Raw genomic sequence first — 19,671 nt, 5'->3', positions numbered from 1 at the left:
TGAGTTTAATAAGTTACTGCTTAAGGCTTGTGCCAAAACGGGCTCGTTTATCATCCTGCAGACATTGTGACACTTAAAAATGAATAACTGCATGTTATGAGTACAAAAATACCTTTCTGATAGTCCATAAATCCTCATTGAAATAAAGGGAATGAAAGAGAGGCAAGGAGAATGCAGAGAAAGCACTTAAACTGTTGTGCATAAAATCTGGCTTTTGGATTAGCTTTAGATTTCCGTCTCCACAGGCCTGTGGCATCCAGACACATTGCAAGGAGCAGTGCGTTGGTGCTGACACATCTTGCAGGAGACCACTACGGATGGGATGCCTTAAAGGTGCCCCCTGGCTCCAGGTGGCGAGAGGAAAAGAGTCCCATAATCCCTACATCCTAAGCAGAAGTAAAAATCTGTGCCCTAGTTACTTTGCAGTTTGTAACTTGTGCTTTTAATATCTCCTCCAGCTGTTCATGCGAAAAGTCTGGTGGCGATTCTTCATCTTCTGGTTGCATTATCTCAGTATTTTCGAGCACCAATCCGACTCCCCGACCATGTGTCCATCCAGGTCGTTGTTGTGCAGGTAAGAGAGGCCTTAAACAGCTCGTGATAGCGTTGTGAAGTTGGCTGAGGGCTTTCTTGAAAAATGCATCTGGAGTTTCTGGCTGGGTGGGCGTGTGTGTGCATCTTCCCTGCTGACTGTGCTTCAACCAGAAAAAGGCACGAGTGCTTTCCCAGATTGAGCTGTGGCTCACAATATCTTACTTTGACTGTGAAGTGGCCAGACTGTGACATTAAAAATATATAAAACATTATTGTTGTTGGAATGTGTTTATCACCCAGTCTGATCTCTAGAATTAGTATTTTCCCCGTTTTTTGACGCTCTTCTCACTTGTGTAGAGATTCAAATCATTCTTGGCACTCAGTGATGAATTGTCACTGTTTATTACATTCACATTCATGTTAGGTGACTAACTATTCTTTTTCAGCCCTGTGCATGCTAATTTAGTCTGATTACAGTGTTGGTTTTCTCAAAAGCATGCAAAAAAATCCCCATCAACTAAATCTTTTGTCAGTCTCCTTATTAGAGCCTCGTCTATTCAAACTCATCATGTTTTTCTGTTCATCATTTTTCTTTCAGCTGAGCTTGTGCTTTCTCTATCTTATTTGGCCTCTTCCCATTTAATCTGCTTTTCTTTCTCTCCAATTAACTTTGCCTTTATTTTTCACACTGCAACTGTCTTTATTTATGTCTTTTAAATGATGTTACCCTGAAGTAACTGGTTGCAAGAGCTATTGCTCAAGTTTTGTGTGGCTGGAAATCTGCAAGACAGATCTGAAAAAGTAAACATTCTCCCTTCTAGAATGCAAATAGGACAAGTTTTGTAACTTCGGGAGAAATCTGAAGGAGAATCTCTGGTAAATGTGTCACTGATGTCTGGTAGTGACTCATTGACTCAGATTCTGCTTCATGGGTTTCTCTACAGATGATGAAGGAGAATCCCTGAGATTCGGCACTTACGTGTCTAAGGCTTCATAGAAACAGTTCCTTTGGCTGTTATAAATGTATTATTTAAACTGGTTTATCTCAAAGTTTCACCAAGAGCAGCTTAAGAAATCTGGAGTACAGTGAGCAGGGCATCTTTATGATGAAAAACTAAATGAGGAAAATAACACAGTCCTAAAAGAAAGAACCAGAACCTCTGCTGTCATTCCATACCCCCAGACAAAATTCCAGTTGAAATCAGTGGGCATAATTGTCCTCTTGTTAAACGGGCTAATGTAGTTCAACAGCAAATCCACTGAAGTCAGTACAGATAAACCAATTTAAAACAATAAGTAGTGGGAGAATCTGGCTCGCTCTTAGTTACACAGCTGCAGCTCAGGCGCCAGTGGTTTGCAGGGAAAGCGGTTGCACCAGAATAAAATCCAAGTAATGTTGAAGGAGATTTTGTCCTGCAGACCCTGACCTTGGTGAAAGCCTGCCAGTGGAACTCCAGGGCTCTGCTGATTCCTATTAACAGAGTAGTACATTTACTGTGATTGTTTGAGACATTTCTCATTTTTGTTTTATGGTGGGTGAGGTTTTTATTTTTATTTTTTGAATCTGTCTTTCACATCCTGTGGGACTGATTCTGTGTCTTACATCGTGTACCCTTTGAACTCACAAGAGTTTTAATCAACCATCGGCAGATCCTAATGCCTGCTTTAGTGGTCAGACTTGCACACCTCATGTTCTAAACACTCACGCATTCTGTAAAGAAAAATCAAGCCTAGGGAAGCTTAACAGTCTAGGCAGTAGTCGTTTTAAAATTCTGCTGTGTATGATTCAGGGAACAAGAGAGACAGAAATAAAAGAACAAAGTATTTTTATGAAGTCTTTTAAGAAAGACTCCCTTAATTCATTTCATGATTTTGTTAGGCATAGAAACAACATAAAATGTGAGGGCTGCCGTGTTGGCTGGATGTAGTTTATTGAAATAGAAAAAAAGATATTTGTGAAACAAAAAATGTGCTCATGTCCAACAGGTAATCAGCCTGGTTCTTATGAAGGCTTGTTTCCTTTGGCTGTTTTATACAAAAGTTGTTAGCAATGAGAGTTATACGAAGTCTGGGTTTAAGCTGATTTAGGAAAAAATGTGATAGTTGGACCTTTTGTAGCTACTCTATTATTTTCTTTTCCTGCCATACCAGTAGAATAAATAACTTTTGAACAAAGCCCAGGCTTTGTTTGATCGTATCTACTGAAATGACTGAGAGCTTTTTTGGAGAGCTGAGTCTTGTCATCGTTTTGCCTCTTCTTAAAAATTATGTATTTCTACCATCCACAAATGGCTAGATGACAGATTGTTTGTGTCCAAGGGATGGAAGTCAGAGAGTGTGAGAATGCATTGGCAGAGCAGCCAGAATGGCTTCAGCATGTTCTGGGACAGCAGTTCTTGGGTGCATAAACTATCTCAAGGCAAAGCTAGGAGATTATTGAGATTAGATGAGTGTGTAAATCACAACCTTAATCAGAGATCGTTGGTCCCACTACCTGGGAAGATCTGAAAGATTTTGGAGCAGCACTGCCTCCAGGTTCCTATGAAGACACCTCTGAACCTGTGACAAATGTATTCGTTCTTTCAAGCTCCAGAATAATTCTGCACTTCACTTTGGTGGGGCAATTACGAAACATGGTCCTCCAGGTGAAATGAGTTGTAACAGGACATGGGCAAAAAGCCATCCAAGTAATGGCAAGATTTTCAGACTGGGACTTTGTGGGGGAAATGAAGCAGTTGGCCCACAGTTACACAAAAATGCTGACACAAAATGAGATTAGAAATCTTTTCTATTTCCAGATGTATTACCCCAATTTCAGATTTTTGGTTGTTTTTTTTTTTTTGTTCTAGGGGTAGATGCCAATTTTAAATGATAAGTGATCAGGAATATCTTCAGGGCCTTCTGTGAAGTCTTTCAGCTGTGAGGGAGGAAAATGCCAAGCCTGTTCACTAAGGTCTTCTGTCGTCACTGGAAAGCATGTCCAGCTTTTCTTTTTAATGGGGAATCTTAATTCATGCCTCTTTGCTCAGTGACTTTAAAACAGTTGATGTTGATTTTTATAGTTTGTTGTTTCAATTTTAGCCACTGTTGCCTTTAAAGAACGTGCTGGACAGTCTTTCAGTCCTCAGTAGCACCTCTGTATTTTTAGGAATATTGTCTCATTCTCTGTCTAGTACAAGACAAACCTCACAACAGGTGACATCAGCGTCAGGGTCAATTTTGAGGTGAAGAGTTTTCAAATAAGTGTCCAGGGGATGCACGTTGCATTTGACAGTGTGGAAATCCCAGCAATGCTAGTGGTCAGGTGCCAGACACAAAACAAGGGCTTGGGATCATTTTGGGGTTTTTTGGTTTTGTTTTTCTTGTGATTGTCAACAAGATTAAGGTGCAGATTTATTTTTTTTCAAATTCTAATATATTTGCCGAAGTTTAGCAAAAAGGGAAATATTTTTAATGTCTGTGCTGGAGTGTATTTCAGGCAGGTTTTGTGTGCTTGCAGAGAGAAGGTGTAGAGCCTTAGAAACCTTTTTCTGCTCCCATATTCCCACTCTGTTCACTGAAAACCACAGATGGCATTGCTGTGATGCTCAACCCCTCTAGGAGATGAGAGCAGCAGGCCTCTTGCTGCATAAGGCATCAATGGCATGTCAGAGACATCATGAGGAGGAAATAAAAGTTTCCTTTCACCCTGCAGCAAAGGAAAAATAAACAAAAATACCAAACAGAGTGGAATTCCAGGTTGAGTTAGCATGAACTGGATTGTAACTTGAAGCTACTTCAGTTAGTACTGGAGACAGCACTTACTGCTGTCTGCACAGGCTGGAGGTGGAGATAGCCCTAAACAATGTCATTTTTCTTCAGACTGTGACAGGCAGTGCCTCTGCAGCTGTTCTGTGCCCCCTTGTCCAGTATGTGACACCCTGGACTCTCCTCTGTCTTTTAAGTGCTCCCTGGTCCTCCCTGAATGCATTTTTTACCATTTGCAAGATACTTAAAAAGAAGACTTAAAAATTAATCACGGAACACCCCTGAAATTGTCATCTAGCTGAAAGGACAGTTCACATTACTCCAGGTCCCAGTCTGGGGTGACCCAGAGGGCCATGTTCAGCTTTTCTTGCAGAAATAAATATATTTCTTGATATATTTTAGTGATACAGTGTAGAAGGAATAGAAAAGCCTGGCTCGATCCTCCAGAACATCCCACACTGAGGACTGCCTCAGGTGGGGATGTGCTGTCTTCTCCAAGGCTGGGAAAAGCAGCAGCCCCAATTCACATGCTATGAAGGACTTTTCTAAAAGGTTATTCTCCTTTTCTCTTTTCCACAGAGAAGGCAAGTCTAGGGCCAGCATAAATCTATTTTTCTCATTTCCTTGTATGACAGGGGGTAAAGAATCACAAGTAATTGCCTAATGTCTAGACTTTAAATGGAGTTGTCAGCATTTGCCCGACTCTTCTCTCTGTGCTGCGAATTTTTGGTCATACCAGCGAACGGAATTGACAGAGAGAACACGAAGAGAAGCAAAACATATGTGTGGTATTTACACCGGCCCCAGATGAGTGTGATCAGCAAACTGAAACAATGTCAAACTCCTCAAGTGCTTCATTTCGCAGCTGACTGCAGCAGCAGCGGTTGGAGTTGGCTTCTGCCACGTTGGGCACAGCCCCTGGCCAAAAGCCCCTCAGCACCAGCAACAAAGGGCTTCTCCCATCTGAAGAGCATCAGAGTCACTGCTGGAGCAGGATGGGAGTGTGAATGGAAGCTCCATTTTGGTTCCTGTCAGAAGCCAATAGAGCTCTTTGTCTGCAGAGAAAGGAAACACTGAGGCAAAAAAAAAAAAAAAAGAGTATGAACAGGGCAGAAAGAACACATAGCCTGGGAGCAAGATTTTTGCAAAAGAGAAGCATGGGCACCATCTGCCAAGCTGTTCCTTGAAATACAGGGCTTAATTCAGCTCACCTAGACATACCTCCACTAAAATACTTACATATGTGTTTGGGTGTTTCAAAAGTCTCGCTGAATTGAGGCCTTTAAAAGAAAAGTGAATTAAGAACAATGGAGAAAGGAGAAGAAATACTTCCTTCTACAGGTGGAGTGTCAGGTTTCTTGTTCATGCATAAAAGAGTTCTCTGAATTTCTTGCGAGGTAAAATAATACATTACTGAAAAGCTGTGGACGAAAAGTTCTTATTCTGCAGGTTTCTTATCAAATTATGCTGGTGGATCAGAAATTTTTACTGTACCCTAAGCATTAAAATTACTGAGAAAAATGTCACTTTTTTTCCTTTTTCCAGAAACGAGAAGGAATCCTCCAGTCTCGACAAATCCAAGAGGAAATAACTGGTAACACTGAGTATGTCAACACCACATTTGCCAGCAGTTCAGTAATTGAACACAGATGTGTCTCAGAAATTCAAACATTTGCTGATATTTAGATTGCAGTATTGGGGTTCCAGGGAAGATGATGCATCAGCCAGTGACTGTATTTTAGCCTTTTCAAGAGCTGCAAACAAGCATCTAAAAATACAAAAGGGGGAGGAAATAGAGAGGTGGGGAAAAAAAGCAGGACTTTGCATGTGTAAAATGGTGGTAGTAAGCCCTGTATGAGCTATTTCACTGAGCATTTTATAACAGAAAAGCTATCGCAAACCAAAAGAGAACAGTCGTAGAATATCCTAGTCTCTAATTGAATGGAGAGAAGCTGCATTATTATTAATCTGTATGGATTTATGTGTGAGAGTTACATGAAGGATCAACTGGAGTAAAATTCTGCAGTCCTTAGGAACCCAGGCCAAGCCTTTTTTTGGGCTGGATTTCTATTGTAGATAATGTGGTAGATGCATCTTCAAAGCAGAGGGAAAAGTTTTCACAAAATGGACATGAAAAAGCCTTCTTCACTCAGGCAAGGTGTGCTGATTTGGTTCAAAGCAAGGAGTGTGAGATCTGGCCTCCTGTGAGACTTTGGTGAAGCCAAGAGATATTATACTGACAGACTCCAGACTAACCCAGATCCTCAGCTGGAGTAACTTGGTGGAGTTATTCACAGAATCCTCCTGATTCCATGAATTTATTTACTCCCTTATTCACCGAGCTGAGGATCTCACCATGTGTGCTGGGGTGTTTTTGCAGCACAGTATCTGCAAGTGAATTATATGTAACTGTTTTGTTCTTTTCCTTTTTTTTTTTTTTCCCCCCCACAGGGCATTATCAGGACGGCATGGTGAGTTCATTTGATTATTGTCTCTTTTCCTGAGGCAGCCAGAGTGTACATGAGTCCTGCAATGGGTGGTCACTTTGATCAAATGGCAAGAAAGGAGAGGATTTCAAGTTGCCCTGGCAAATATGCACCACAGGCTGTTGTGGCAGTTAACAGAAAGGGGGAAAAAAACCCAAAAACACATTAAAATCACTCTGACCATCTTTAAAACACATTTCATTACTTTTCAGCACATGTTAATTTGCCTGTGCTTTGTGGTTTAACTTCCAGAACATTACTGCAGTGGTATTAATGGCCATGAGTCCCCAGCATAATATTAAACGGTGTCTTATCATGAACCAGCTGGTGAATGTTGATATTCTACATCCATTACCCACTTATTCTTTAAAGATGTGGAGTCATTATTCAGCAGGCCTGCACGCCATGCAAGGTCCTGTGCCTCACTGCCGGGATTGAGGATGGCCAACAGAAAACACTCACCTGAGTCCTGCTTGGTGTAAAGTCTGCCTTCTACAAATGCCTTTGGACCTACTGTAGCTTTTGGATTGTTGTTGTTTGGGGTTTTTCTTTTTTTAATTGAGGAATATGAATGTTTGTTGAGTCATTTGCTGTCATTCAGGTGATGGTTGAAACAGAAATTGCTCAGAAAAGGCTCTGGTGCCTTTTTGTGTATTTTTCTGTTTTCTTCAGATGGTAACTGCAGTAGCACTCTGGCCGTGCCACCTTAGGTTGGCTGTCATGCCGATAGTGCCCTAAATTGCATCTGAGAATGGCCCAAAACGTCTGTACAAAAGGTTGTGTTGCAGGTGTGTAATCACAAACCTGCTTGAGATGCTTAATAATGCAGTCAGTGGTCCATGGGGCAAATCTTCTTTTGTAGATGTAGTGACTAGTGTAAACTGATGTTCTTCTGCAGAAAATGATTTGGTTACTTGGCTGTCTGTATCTGGGTGTTTAAGATTTTATGCAGAAAGACACAATTCCTTGCTCGTTTTTGAGAAACAGGGTCTTCAGGTAATCCAAATCCTACCTGAAAATGGTGCTTTTTTGTGAATAATGGAGAAGAAGTTACTAGCAGCTCGCAGCAAGAGAGAAGTATGCAAACTCCTTGGTACTTGGAACACAGAGACTATATTGAAACGTTTTGCTGACTGTGTTGTCTCAAATGAATGTGTGTCTCAGTAAGTGTTTATTCTGCACTGGAACAACTGCTGCTCAGTACGTTAATGGCACTGAATGTTTTTCAGAGAGAGATGCATTCGACACTTTATTTGACCATGCCCCAGACAAGCTCAATGTAGTGAAAAAGGTTGGAAGGTTTTTTATTTTTAAAATACCTAATGTGCTCTTGTGCGTGCTTGTGTGTATCAGATGGTGTGGATGTGGTGTGTGTGGATATAATGTATAGCTGGCATGCTTTGAATACATTAAATACAATTAAGCTTTATGCTTAAATACACAAAGTCATCATTATAATGTTACATTTTATTTAAAGTTTAGCAGCATGAACTTAACTTTGGAACACGGAACAACATAAAGTTATCAACGTTTCCATCAGAAAAGTCCTCACAAAGTGTATGTTGAGTAGAACCCAACTGGTACATTAACTGTACTGGTGCCAAGGAGATATCTAGTTTACAGCTTCCAGAGGTCTGACCCTAGAGTATTTTGGCTGCTGTCAGATTTGGGTGGAGTCCAATTACCCACTTCCCCATAGTCTGCTAAAAATTTGGGGGTTTTCTGTGTTTTAACAGTGTATTTTTTAATATCTGTAGATCACATTCATTTTATTTCTGTTCTTCATTCTTGTAAAAAATAATTTTAAAACAAATGTTAGTGTCACATTTCAATTTCAAAACTTGGGGATTGTGTGGCAGTCTCTTCACTCATGCAGATTCTCTTCTGGGTGGAGTTCATACTGCTGGTGTTGAACCGCTGCCCTGCTGAACAGGCCTTCATTGCACTGTTTTCACATTTCAGACTCTCATCACCTTTGTGAACAAGCATCTGAATAAATTGAATTTGGAGGTGACTGAACTGGACACGCAGGTAGAATTTTCCAGCCTTTCTTAAAGGGGAGAGGTAGTTGCACTATGTTACGCCCATGCCCTCAGCTTTATCCAGAAACTTCACTGAATTGTTACTGAATGAGCTGTAAGATGTTATTTCAGCAGGAAACCCTTCATTTCTGAACGTATTTGAACGAAGAAGACCCCCAGCAATAGGGCGCCTAAAACAGTTTTGTACTTCCATTGGCATAAAAACGAATTACCAAATGCTACCTTCTGGGTGCTGCCGAGTGCTGTAAGGAGGAGCTGCTTGTTTTGGTCAGGAAGGAAAGGAATTCTGTGCACTTGGTCTGCTCCAGAGCCAGGCTGAGCAGTTGTTTCCTGCCTACCTTTGCACAAGCATGCAGCCCCACGGGATCACAATGCCTCCATTCAGGGGGAGCTGGGGGGATTCTCGAGAGCAAAGCCGCTCAAGTGCACAGGCAGCTGTACAGCTGGGCCGCAGGCTTGATTGCACCACAGAAATAATGTGCTGCGTGCTCTTCTTTCTTGTTCTCAGCTGCTAAATTGGCTGAAAAGAAGCTAAAAAGAAAAGCTTAATCCTGCTGTACTAATACCTCCCCATGTGAACAATTGCAGCAGTTATCATAGGAAAATTACGGGGTCAGGCAGGAAGGGATGGGATCTGCACTGTCAAAAAACCCCAGGTGTCTTCAGGTCAGGCTTTATTTTATGTCTTGATTCATGGTATTAAGAAGCTCTGCTTTATTTAAACACCCACCAATCTGATTGAGGTTTTTTTCAAGGGTAAAATTAAGATTTAGATGGAAGTCCTGTGTAAAGGCTTTCCAAAGGGCATTCCCTATTTCTGCCTATTGCATTGTTTGCTTTGGGGGAAAACATTCAAATGTACCAAGAAACTCCTTAAGCATTTATCTGAAACAGCACTCCCTAAGATGAGAGATTGTATTTCCATCAGTTGAAAGAGAATCACCTGCCTCAGGAAGGTGATGGGTTGCTAATAGACCTGATGCCACTGGGGTAGGAGTGAGAGGCCTGTGACAAAATCACGGAAACATGGAATGGTTTGAGTTGGAAGGGACCTTAAAGATCATCCAGTTCCATCCTGCTGCAGGGACACCTTCCACCAGGTTGCTCAGAGCCCCATCCAGCCTTGGTCAATACCAGGGGTAGGGCATCCACTTCTCTGGGCAATCCTGTTCCAGTACCCCAACTTCCCTCCCAACTTCCAATAAGAAAAGCAGTGAGATATTTTTCGGAGAATTTACTCAGGAACTTTTTTTTTTTTTTCACAGTTTGCAGATGGAGTGTACTTAGTCCTGCTAATGGGTCTCCTGGAAGGTTATTTTGTTCCCCTGCACAGCTTTTTCTTGACTCCCGATAGTTTTGAACAAAAGGTAAGTAGATTTCATTTTTCTGTTAAAAACAAACATTTAAATATGTCTAGTTGTAGAAGGATAACAAACTTTTCTGCAGAAGTTTGATGCTCATAGCTGAAATCAAGAAAGAACCATACTGGTAACCATTTCCAAGTATTTTTAAAAATCAGTATTAATACTTAGCTGGAATAAAACAGAAAATTACATTAATGGTGGGGTGGTTAGCAAGTATTAGCAGATTTTGGCAGCCATTGTGTGGTGCTGTCATTGAACGAGACCTACTGTTCGTTAATGTATATAGTATTACACACAAGCACTGATGACAGAACTGATTTTTTGTGTGTCCAAAATCCAAGAATTTGACATTGGAAAGGTTTAATGGGTTTTGGAAGCATAGAGGCATACATGTACAATGTGTCAATTCAAGACCAACATGACATCAGTGTCTGTAGCTATCCAGGCAATTCATCTGTCTGTTCAAGACAAGAGCGCTTCAGGGGCGCTCATGTTCCAATTTTTGAACTTGTAGGAGGTGGGCTGTGCTTACTTGTAAGTAATTTTATTAAGGGTTATGTTAGTTCATGTTAACTTTCAATTGCCTTTATCTTTCTGCAACCACCATCACCCAGAAACAGCAAAACAATGGATTGTCTGGATTCCAAGGACCAGATATACAGAGCCCTGACCATTTTTTTCCTTCTGAATATCTGGGCCTACAACTTTAAATATGTCTTGTCTTGACCATTTGCGCTGTACAGAGTTCACAAGAGTGACTGCCTTTGTTGTATTGCCAGGTCGTCAACGTATCCTTTGCATTTGAGCTCATGCAGGATGGTGGATTGGAAAAACCGAAGCCAAGACCAGAAGGTACCTATTCCACCTTTTTTGTATCTCCTTAAAAATGCTTGTTGGATCCAGATCTTACAAGGTCATGCTGCGGCTAAATGAAGGTTAAGTTAATCCCACAGGAAAAGGCAAGGTGCATTTTGTAGTGCCCAAGGAACTCTGTATTTTGAATGCACTTTTTCCAATGTTGCAGTGCTTCCTTTCTTCATTGGCCAAACATATATAGTAATACTCCAATGTTCCCTGAAAGAACGAGAGCACAGTTCTGATTGGTGTCACTGACAGATGGGAATTGCTCCGCTTGCTCCATTTTCCTCCACCTCACGTTTTCACACGAAACCTGGAGTATTCCAGTAATTCATAAGATTTTTCACGAAAGAGATGTCGTGGAAGAAGAATTTCCCATGTTAACATGCGTGCCTTTGAACGCAGGACCTAATAATGCATATTTAAATCAGATGTAGAGTTGGGGACTGACAGTAGAATGTGCTTCAGGGAGGATAGAGGTTTTGCTGCTGACTTTAGGAGCATCAGGACTCCGTTCCTCTTTGTTCATATACATACAGTGTTTAAATCCAGCTTTTCAGGCTGGAGACAGAGCCCTTGATTCACCAGGTTAACGGGTATTGCTTGTAGCTCCTCCTGTGGGAAGTTACCACTTCTTACCATGCAGGAGCTGGGCGTGCTGCTTCTCCTCCACTCTTGCCACCAGGAATGATATCTGGGCTCCTGCTGGTTACCTGCTGTAATAACCAACATAGCTGTGTCTTTTCAAGACCAATTTCAGACTTATATCCTGTGGTGCTCACAGTCTTTTCCTGCCACAGTACTGGAGTGCTGTTCCCTGAGGAGCTGACATAAGCTAATGTCAGAGTGTTGCTTCTAGCAGTCAGAATTCCCTGGAGATTCAGGCACTCGTTGCTGAATCAGGTTCTGCTCCATTCAGGATTTTTCCATCCCTCCCAACTTGCAGGGTATAACAGGCACAGAGACATGCACACACACGAAATAATGCATCTCAGGATCGAGCCTGTGCATTAAATCTGGACCTGCCCAGTCTGTCTTTTTCACTTCTTTTGATTGCTTGAACTCTTATCCACAGTCATGCTTAACTAAACCACTGGTGAGTGTATCACAAGCCTTTATGTCTGAAACAGTCAAAGTGAGAAGGGGGAAACAGTGAAATCGAGGGATCCAAGTAAAACACAGAGTATCTGTGATCCCTTACTCCCCATGGAGGTTTAAAATTCTTATGGCATTTAATTTTTCAGGTATTTATTGCTCTAGGGGACAGCTAATTTTTCCAGTATAAATCAAGCCATAAGGATATTTCAGCATATATAAGACATTTCTTGTGCAATTATTGAAATGCTTAATATGAAACTTCCTGCCCAATGTGAATGGAAAAACACATCTGTTTTATGTGTTGTTACGTTGGGCACAATGCCCATACTTAAAATTTCCAGTGAGCAAAAGAGTATTGAAAAGGATCTTACCCTAAATGTGTACACTAAATACTCTTTGAATTCCTACGCTGTTTCTTTGAGGTTCTTGAGGAAAAAATATGCTGAAAAGTGCTTTACAATATGAAAAACATATTTAGTGGAAAAAAAAAAAAAAGAATGCAGTTAAATAAATGAGTATGGAAACCAATGATTTTCATGGGGTCAACAGTTTATTTGGGTTATTTGCAATATAATTGAAAAGGTCTTAAAAAGCTTTCTGTGACCTTTTACTTTAAAAATGGCCGGAACATTAATCTGCTGAGTCTATAACGAATTCATTTGCAGTTTGAGCTTTTTCAGATTACTCCTTGCAATGCGTACATCAAAGCCAAACTCAAGTCTCTCTTTCAGAAACTTGCAACCAGTAAAATGTTACATGTGTTGGTCAAGCCCGTGTAGCAATGGAAATAGCCCATCTTTCTCTGGGAGCGTGCTTCTTTTACTTTGAGCCCTTCTGTGGAATTCTGTTGTGGTGGCGGTATCTTTTTTTGTGGTGGTGTCTTTGCAATGACCTAACAAAGTTACTTCTTTAATAGCAGAAGTTCCGTATTTGGAAAAAAAAAAAATTAGTTCTGCACCTTGCTGCTGGCCTGAAGGAGGAAACTTCCAATGTTACATGCAAACAGTACTGCAGATTGCAGTGGGATGTTGTGGGGGCCATGCACCCTTCCTGCAGCTTTTGGCATTTCCTCTTCGTTTTATACCAAGCATTTTTCCTCTGATTAATAACAAGCCACAAACCCGTGCTGGCTCTGGTTACATGACCATGTAGAGGCACAGCCTAAAATCTAGGCTAGGGTGTTTCCATCCTTTGTCCATGGATTTAAATTCAATGTCTTTAGTTGACATACTTTGGGACACCATGCATCGGTTCGATTGGATTGATTATTTGAAGTGTGACCCCTTCGCAATCTGTGAGAAGGATCAATGTTAGATAAATATAATGGCTAAACTCTGATGATGACAGTACACCGTTTACTGGGTTTCCTTGGAGGTTTTGGCCAATTCCAAGAACCACAGTTAGGAATTTGAGTTCCTATGCAGAAAGAGGTAGGATGGTTCTAATTCCACTCTGCTCTTTCTGAGGGCAGTTCTGAATCCCTGTTTGAGATTGACTAAAAAAACTAGTGTAGACTGCCGCAGTAGTACTTGTCAGTTTGTTTTATAGATTTCTTGTGAAATAATATTGACTTTCTCAAGAACTGCTCTTTGAAACAGAAGGTATTCATTAGCTTTCTGTTGCATATAAATCCTTTACTTTAGATGTTGCGTTTCTGAGGACTGATTCAGCCATGAATGTCAGCTAACTCAAAGAATTTTCAGATGTTTGTTCAAGGAGCACTTGTACACCTAGCTTCTTTAGATCCTCTGGAAAATTTCAACTTGCCTCTAGCTATCTTGTTGAAATCAGGCCTAGTAAAAGATGTTGCAGCCCGGAATGTGCCAAGTCCTACAATTCTTACGTAAGAGGAAGGTTCCATTGGTTACTGCCTGATGACTTTTTTTCAAAATCCTTACTTTCCAGCCACATCTGACTGAAGATGGGGTCATATAAGTATGTGTAATCCTGGGCATACTTGGACTCAGGAGCATCTGAGCTTGGTTACATTTCAACATCAGCAGCAGTAGCTATTTGTATCCCTAACTGGAAGTGGTTAAAACACCAAGTTTGGAGTTGCCAGTTTGAAAAACTGTGTTTTATTGATATTTCTACTCTTTTTTTGCTGTCCTTGTGATCTAATGTTCATGGGTATTAACTGAGCAAGGGAAAGGAGTAGAGAATGGGCACTTTTTTTCCTGGAAAACATTTGGAGGTAATGAAGTTACTAATTTGTTTTCCCTTGTCTTTTTTCTAGATATTGTGAACTGTGACTTGAAGTCTACACTGAGAGTACTGTACAATTTGTTTTCCAAATACAGGAACGTGGAGTGAAGAATTGATGTGGGTCACGAAGGAGTGTTAACACAGAAAACATCATGACTAGCATATCTTTCATCGGTATTCCTCTGCATCTCTATCCTAAAAGCAACTAAACCATTTACCTGAAGAATTTTTGATTATTAGTTGATTATTCTGGCACTACTACTTTTCATAGTAGATTTAAAACTAATATAAACAAAAAAAAAAAAAGGTTGGGGGAAGGTATCTGGGTATAGTCTGGGAGAATTCGTGTCACTGTTGTCTTCACACTGTTTTTAAGGGGTGAAGCAACAATGAAAAGAAACTTTACTAAGTTGAATTCAAATCAGCCTTCGGAGCCAATCATAGGAATATTCTGTACTGAGTGCTTTATTTTTTTTTTTTTACATATATCTTTTTTTTAATCTGGGAAAGGGAAGAATATTTGCTATCCATGATAAGACAGTTCCATTCTAATTGTGAGGAATGTGCATGGGGAGAAACAGTTAAACACACTTGTTCACATGACAGCTAAAAAGAAGAAACTTAACCTGGTGAATATATAGTTCCAGTGCCATTATTAGGCTTTAATTTTATGGGTACAAACTGAAGTGGCTACGCATTCCTTCAGGCTTACTATAATGTGATACTCTGCTTCAATATGTGCTACGGAGCATTCTGCAGAACCACACTTTGCAGCTTGTCACTTGTTTTTGTTCAAGGCAGAGATCTTTTTTGCAAAGAACGCTTTTCAAGAAGACGCACCAGTATAATACAGCTTTTTTATAATATTTGTATTACTGCATAATATTAGAAAGTAGAAGAATGGCTTGTTCTTATTTTGGCAGTTTAATCACAGGATTATCAGATTGTAAGTTTAGATTGATTGCTTAATATAATTTAGAATTTCCCCTTTGGTTGATTTTATGATGAATGTATGTTGCTGCATAATGTTCAACACAAAAAAATAAGATTCATTTTCTAGAAATGTTCAAAACTTCTTCCATCTGCAAAGATTCCATTACAGTGCAAAGTTCTTTGGTGATTTTACACGGCTACAAAGATTTTTTTTTAAAAAAATTTAATTACCACCAATTATAAGCTGTTATCTGTTTGTTTTTAGCTTTAACAAAGACACAATAGGGAAATGGGAGTTAATTCTTCCCTTTAGGCTGGTACCGAGCACCAGTTATGCTTCCAGAGGAAGCTGGTAGAGCCTGCCTGGATCACTTCCGAAACCAAGCGTTCCATCGCAACCACAAATTCTTGGGATCCTGGCTTACGCAGTCAGGAAAAAAATTCCTCAGGCTGAAATTCCTAGATAACTCTTCAGAAATCTTGGGACAGCTTAGTGCAGGAAGGAGGCTCGTTAACAGCCATCCAATTGTGGCAGAACTGGCTCAGGTCAGAGGAAGAGCGATGTGTCAGTTGTTGAATCGTTCGTCAGGAGAAAGGCAGGGCTGGCAGGAGCAGTCAATAACAGCTGTACGTTACCCATGATGTAAAGAATTACATAGTTCTCCATTTTCCAGGGGTTTTTTTTTTCCCTTTTCTCTTTTATGTAGAGCTTTCCAGTACATTAGCACAGAGGGAACTCCAGCAATTATTTTCTGGTCTTTGCTAAGCACCAACTGATGTTTAGTAGTAAGGTGATACTGACTTCTGATGGGGGGGCTACGAATTTATTTTTCTGAGAAATAATACGAACTTTTTCAAGGGAAAGTCAGTACTCAATTCAAAGGACAGTAGCTGGATGTTCTCTGATCTCAGAAATTATCTGATTGTAATAAGCACTCTAAATATCTTTAAGAAAATATATTCTTATCTGTGTGTTTTTAGCTGAGTTTCTGAAACTAGAGGTACAGAAAACAGCAGTTATTTGCCCTTTACAGGGAGAAATAGCTGGACATTTGGACCTCAGTGAAAACGAATGTTTTCATTATATCTTTAATATCTGAGAATCTAAACAATAGGAATTAACCAAACATTTTTTGAGCAAACCGAGACACAACTTCTCGTGTACATATCAGCAGCAATTCCAGCTTCTTTTAATGTTTAACGTGCAAGTTCTTCATTTACACACCTAGTAGTAACTGTAAGAGCTAATAAAAAAATGAATGATGTTTTTTCTGCAGACCATGCTCAGCTGCAACACTTTTACATTTCAACAGTGCCAAAAGACTTTGATTGCCTTTGTTTTCAGGAGTGCACTCTCTTTAAAGAGGACACTTATATATGTAAAGTGAACAGTGAAACTGTTTTCTTTGCCCGGACTTGCAAATAAGTGTTTCTTGTGCTACATTGGTATAACACTATTGGAGATTTATCTTTCAGACTCCATTTCCATTCTTATAAAACATAAAATGAGACAGAATTATTAAATCCTCATGCTGAAATGCAATTATGCAGAACCGTAAAAACATTTGAAGAATAGCCAACCTTTCCACATTTATCTATCCTATGGTAAGAATTTATGTAAATTAAAATCTGCTATATAAACAACAGTGTCCTGTGTAAATACAGATCCATGTGACAGTTTTAACACTTACACACGAATAGTATGTGCTGCCATGTAGGAGTGGGTCACTACTTATATTTTTTGACAGTGTAGATTTAAATAGCTATCAGATAAATACGAAATCTAATATAGAGATTATATCTAATATTTATTGCTTTGATTCAAAATGTAAGAGAAATATAGAACACTACTGTAGACAGCTTGCTTTTCAGCAGTTGATGTAGGCCAGCCCTTTCCTTCAGGGAAGGGGAAAGTTATCTGGGCCAAATTCTGCCACACCAACGTTTCTTTTATTCTTGATACACAGCAGTTCACCCTGACGTACTGCTGAAATCAGAATTCTTCTCACTGATTATATCAAGATAGGAGTTGTTTAAATTTTAGTCAATACCAGGTTTATCTATAATTGCTTCAAACTACTTTAGGTGGACCCAAATCGATGGATTTAGCAGCCCCCTGGGGAGGCCAGTTCCTCTAGTGGTCCCAGAGAGAGCCTGTGGTCTCAAGATTGGTGTCTCAGCACTTTGGATCCCAAAGGCAGGTAGGGTAAATCCAAGGCCCTGCCTGCAGATCTCGTGGGGGCGTTTGGATCGCACCCACCAGACCTGTCTGTTGTGTTGGGTCACACGAAGGCCCGCAGGCAGCTGGGCCCACTGAAAACTGACCAATTCTTGGTCTGCCTTGGGTAGGAAACAAGCAGTAAACATTGCTGCTGCTGGGGCGTTGTGGAACCACCAAAAGAACTGTTTTCTGTGACTTCTGATTCATCCATTGCACCCAGCAATGCGGTATCTAGGTTTCTTTTGTGGCTGGAGATGAGCATCCTTTCCCTGTTGATGGATCCTGGCACGCTCTTTCAAAACTAATTGTTTGCGTTGGTTTTTTGTTGGTTTTTTTTTTTTTTTTTTAAAGAGGAGCCACAGGTTTTTCGTAGCGTGTCAATAAGGTGGTGTCAAAATAATTACCTAAAATCCTAATATCTTGAGGTCAGCTCCTTTCAGATTTCTTTTCTCAGCTGGCTGGCTGTTATTTGCCATAAAGGACAAGTCCTATAAAAAGGAACCTTTGCGTAGTTGTACCCAAGACACGCTCGTAAAGCCCAGAATTGGATTGCTCTCTGTTTCTGATGGAGTCCAGACGAACCAAGCGTCCTATTAAATGAGCTGACTGCAGAATGTCCAGTTCTTTACATTTCCTAGTCAGGAGTATCTCCATGTCACAGAGGGTGGCAGCCCTTGCAGCTCCATAGCTCAGGAATTCAAGTGGACCAGGAGGAGCTGGCTAAGTTCCTAATCTACTTCAGTGAATTGTGGACCAAGAGGCAGGAAATCACCAGGGCCTCTCTTTCCCAGAGGGCTGCAGTGCTGGGGAATGGTTGCATTCAAGCAGACCGTGATGATTGAGGTAAATGCTGCTTGGTTGACTTTTGTTCTTACTTTTTATTCGGGAAGTATGGTTTTAAACTCAAGTTTCAGATTAATTTAGCAGACACCTTACTGCAAGCCACAGTGTTGTAAGGCAGAATGGCTTTTAGAGGTTTATTTCATTAGAGAAAGATATATATGATATTTAATACACTAGATGCCAGCTTTAGGTCTAGTTTTTGTTATTGTTGTCCTCCTCTCAAAACAACCTTCATGAATGGCCAAGCATCCAAAGGGAAAACAGTGCCTTGAAGACCTCTTGCAAGATTTTTACACTGTTACCGAGCAGACTTCTGTCATTTTATTGTAAGAATTAGTGTGGGCTTTCTCTTTAGTCAAAGTACAGTTACAGACTGAAGAAATCCTTTGTAAAAAGTTACAATTAGTTTGCATAAGATATTTTATTTTGATTTGTCACACGAAAAGCTGAGATAGCATCAGCAAAATTTTAAAATTAGGCATACCTCAGCATCCACAGATTTTCCAAAGAGGTTTTGAGTCGTCGACCTTTACAAGGGCTAATTTTATGTATTCTGAAAATATTTTGTGTGACTTTCGACTTTCTTTCTGCAATAATGAGATCTTCTTTTCTGTCTAACAATTTAGTACCACGCACTCTGCAACAATTCTAGAGTCATTGAAACATTTGGTCTTCAATTTCAATATCAAATTAACCGAGAAAAAAAAAATTAAAAATTGCTAAACATGTATCTGAAAATAATTATTAGTTTAAGTTAAGCTGCATTGCCTTCAACTGCAGTTAGTAGCTTTCACAGAATATACGTACTCTGTAAGTAAAAGACACACTCTTGCTGATTTTTTTTTCCTGTGCTTTTTCTGAAACTTTTTGTTATGATCCACAATAAAACTTGCACCTGAAAATCGACACTGCATGTTGTTGTTGGGTGGAAGGATGAGCTGTCTGACAAAAAAATTTAGGGAAGCTGCGTGTTTTGTGTTCTCGAAACTTCCAGACCTCTCCATGCACTCAGCCCTTTTCCAGGAACCCCTTTGTGGGAGTGCAAGGTGTTTATTATTATGTTCTGTGGGGGCTGGTGACAGCTGAACGTGGGTTGGCAAAAGCAATCATGTAAACATGTGTTTGAAATGATTAACAGCAGCAGGTCAGGAAAATGCCGTCTTTGACTCGAAGTAGCAAAGTACACCTTTACTTTTAACATCGCAGTGCTGAGCACTTCAGTGGGGATATCCCAGCTGCACATAGTGCAGTTCTCTAGAGTAATTTTGTTCATTTCGGATCTAACAAAATGCTAGCAAAACAGTAAAATCGAAATGATATTGTCCGTGTCAGAAAATAAT

The 19,671-nt window shown here is 40.2% G+C and overlaps 1 protein-coding gene across 3 annotated transcripts in view; it reads left to right on the top strand.

Annotated features, from left to right (window-relative positions):
- Positions 1–19,237, top strand: part of PARVA (parvin alpha) — a 63,031-nt gene extending 43,794 nt beyond the window's left edge. For all 3 annotated transcript variants that reach the window (XM_066187198.1, XM_066187199.1, XM_066187201.1), the window contains exons 6-13: positions 459–574; positions 5,827–5,885; positions 6,733–6,752; positions 7,997–8,058; positions 8,730–8,798; positions 10,075–10,176; positions 10,953–11,025; positions 14,366–19,237. In XM_066187198.1, the coding sequence (XP_066043295.1) occupies positions 459–574; positions 5,827–5,885; positions 6,733–6,752; positions 7,997–8,058; positions 8,730–8,798; positions 10,075–10,176; positions 10,953–11,025; positions 14,366–14,442 (578 nt within the window). In that variant the 3' untranslated portion in view covers positions 14,443–19,237. The remainder of the gene's footprint in view (positions 1–458; positions 575–5,826; positions 5,886–6,732; positions 6,753–7,996; positions 8,059–8,729; positions 8,799–10,074; positions 10,177–10,952; positions 11,026–14,365) is intronic.
- Positions 19,238–19,671: the final 434 nt, after the last annotated feature.

Source organism: Chamaea fasciata, unplaced genomic scaffold, assembly GCF_029207755.1.
Source record: "Chamaea fasciata isolate MVZ Bird 193981 ecotype frontalis unplaced genomic scaffold, bChaFas1.0.hap1 SCAF_7, whole genome shotgun sequence".
Classification (NCBI taxonomy): Eukaryota; Metazoa; Chordata; class Aves; order Passeriformes; family Sylviidae; genus Chamaea; species Chamaea fasciata.
The sequence above is the reverse complement of the archived record's forward strand: the minus strand, read 5'-3'. Positions and strand labels throughout refer to the sequence as shown.